This window comes from Echinops telfairi, unplaced genomic scaffold (assembly GCF_000313985.2).
Source record: "Echinops telfairi isolate 266 unplaced genomic scaffold, ASM31398v2 ScPeMD7_5;HRSCAF=22, whole genome shotgun sequence".
Taxonomy (NCBI): Eukaryota; Metazoa; Chordata; class Mammalia; order Afrosoricida; family Tenrecidae; genus Echinops; species Echinops telfairi.
Window position 1 is genome coordinate 12509339 of NW_022103901.1, and position 1707 is coordinate 12511045.

At 53.5% G+C, this 1707-nt stretch overlaps 1 protein-coding gene across 3 annotated transcripts in view; it reads left to right on the forward strand.

Moving 5' to 3' along the window:
* Positions 1-1707, forward strand: part of STYXL1 (serine/threonine/tyrosine interacting like 1) — a 45159-nt gene that overhangs the window by 30374 nt on the left and 13078 nt on the right. For all 3 annotated transcript variants that reach the window (XM_045283996.1, XM_045283995.1, XM_045283997.1), the window contains exon 4: positions 1452-1597. In XM_045283996.1, the coding sequence (XP_045139931.1) occupies positions 1452-1597 (146 nt within the window). The remainder of the gene's footprint in view (positions 1-1451; positions 1598-1707) is intronic.

Genomic DNA, 1707 nt, shown 5'->3' on the forward strand with positions numbered 1-1707 from the left:
TTGTCTGCTCATGAGGCCTCTGAGACAGTGTGAAGCTGACAACTTGGGGAGAATGTGGATTTTCGACTGTGTGTGTGTGTGTGTGTGTGTGTGTGGTGTGGCTAGGGGAGTGGGGGCTGAATCCAGGCATCTCTGAAGGACAGAAGTGGACAGTGAAGCAGCCTGCGATATTCATGATGTTTTTTCCAAATCAGATTTGGAATCGGAGGATTTGGGAAGCTGATTTGGAATGACATCTCAACTCACTGCCATCCAGTCAAACCGCCCCTATGGGTTTCTGAGACTGTAGCTCTTAGCCTCATCTGTCTCCCGAAGAGCGGCTGGTGGTTTCTAACTGCTGGCCTTGTGGTTAGCAGCCCACTGTGTAACCCATTCCCACTACCAGGGCTCCTGGAATTGCATAGCTCGGCAGTTGTCAGTGTATCTCCTATGGAGGGAGTATTGATGGGGATTAAAAAGGTGGGATGTGTGTTTATGGGAAACACTTGGTTGGAGAAAATGGTCACAGGTCAGATTATCCTAGAAACCAACAGGGGTCCAAATTCAAGAGGCTTCTTAGCACGTCCAGCAAGCGATGGCCGGCCACTGTGTCTCATCACTTGTGCTAGTCCCAGAGTGCCTTGGCTCTTGGGACCCTGCTCCACACGGGCTTGGGCGAGACTAGAAAGTCATATTTCACATGTTGGCAAACGTAGAACTCACCCTCTTTGTTTCTTTGCTTTCCAAAGAAATGTAAGTTGATTCCTTCCAATTTGGGGCCTGGAAATCCAGTCAGCTTCCATTCTCAACACATCCCGCCTCTTTGTCAGAACGAATGCTCAGGTGACCCACAGGGTCCACGTGAATAGCTTTACTGGTTTTAGGGGAGCAGGGGCCTCCAACTGTCCCTCCCCACCCCACCTCTAAGGACACACAGCCCCTGTGTTTACACAGTTCTGGGTTGCTGGGTGCTGGGCTCCAGCCCTGGGGCCCCCCGGCCAGGTGCAGATGGGTTCTGTGCAGGGGAGGGGGTGTCGGGGGTGAGATTCAGCACACTACAATCAGCCCTCCACCTCCTGGTGCGGGTCACTGTGGGCAGCATGAGTCCCAGTCCAATTCCCTGACCTGGGTCGTCTTGGGAAATGTGTTTGCTTAAGAAGCTTCCAGGGACCAACTCTTCCCTGGTGGACAGACGGAGGAGCCCTGGTGGCCTGCGGGGTGATGCCTGGTGCTGCTAACCATAGGCCACCAGTTCCAACCCAGGAGCCGCTCCACGGGACCAAGACGGTTCTTTGGACTCCCGTCAAGAGTGTCAGTCTCAGGAACCCACAGGGGCAGTTCCGCCTTGTCCTCTAGGGGCGCTGTGAGCCCTCCGGGATGGACTCCATGGTGGTGGGTTGGGTTTTTTGGTTTGATGACTAGACTTAGAGCGACCTTTGCCCTCCTTGCTTCCCCACTCCCCCGAATCCCAGGAACTGGACGCATATCAGCCATACCCCGTGGAGATACTGTTCAGAAGAGTCTACCTGGGCACTTTCAGCCAAGCCTGTGACCCTAAAATTCAGAAGGATTTGAAAATCAGTGCTCACATCAACGTCTCTATGGAGGAGGGGCCATTGTAAGTAGAGGCGATGCCCGTTTACACAAACGTTGAGTGATAGAAGTACGACAGCTTCCACTCGAATAGCCCTTAGAAGCCAGCAGGACAGCGGTTACACATTGGGCTGC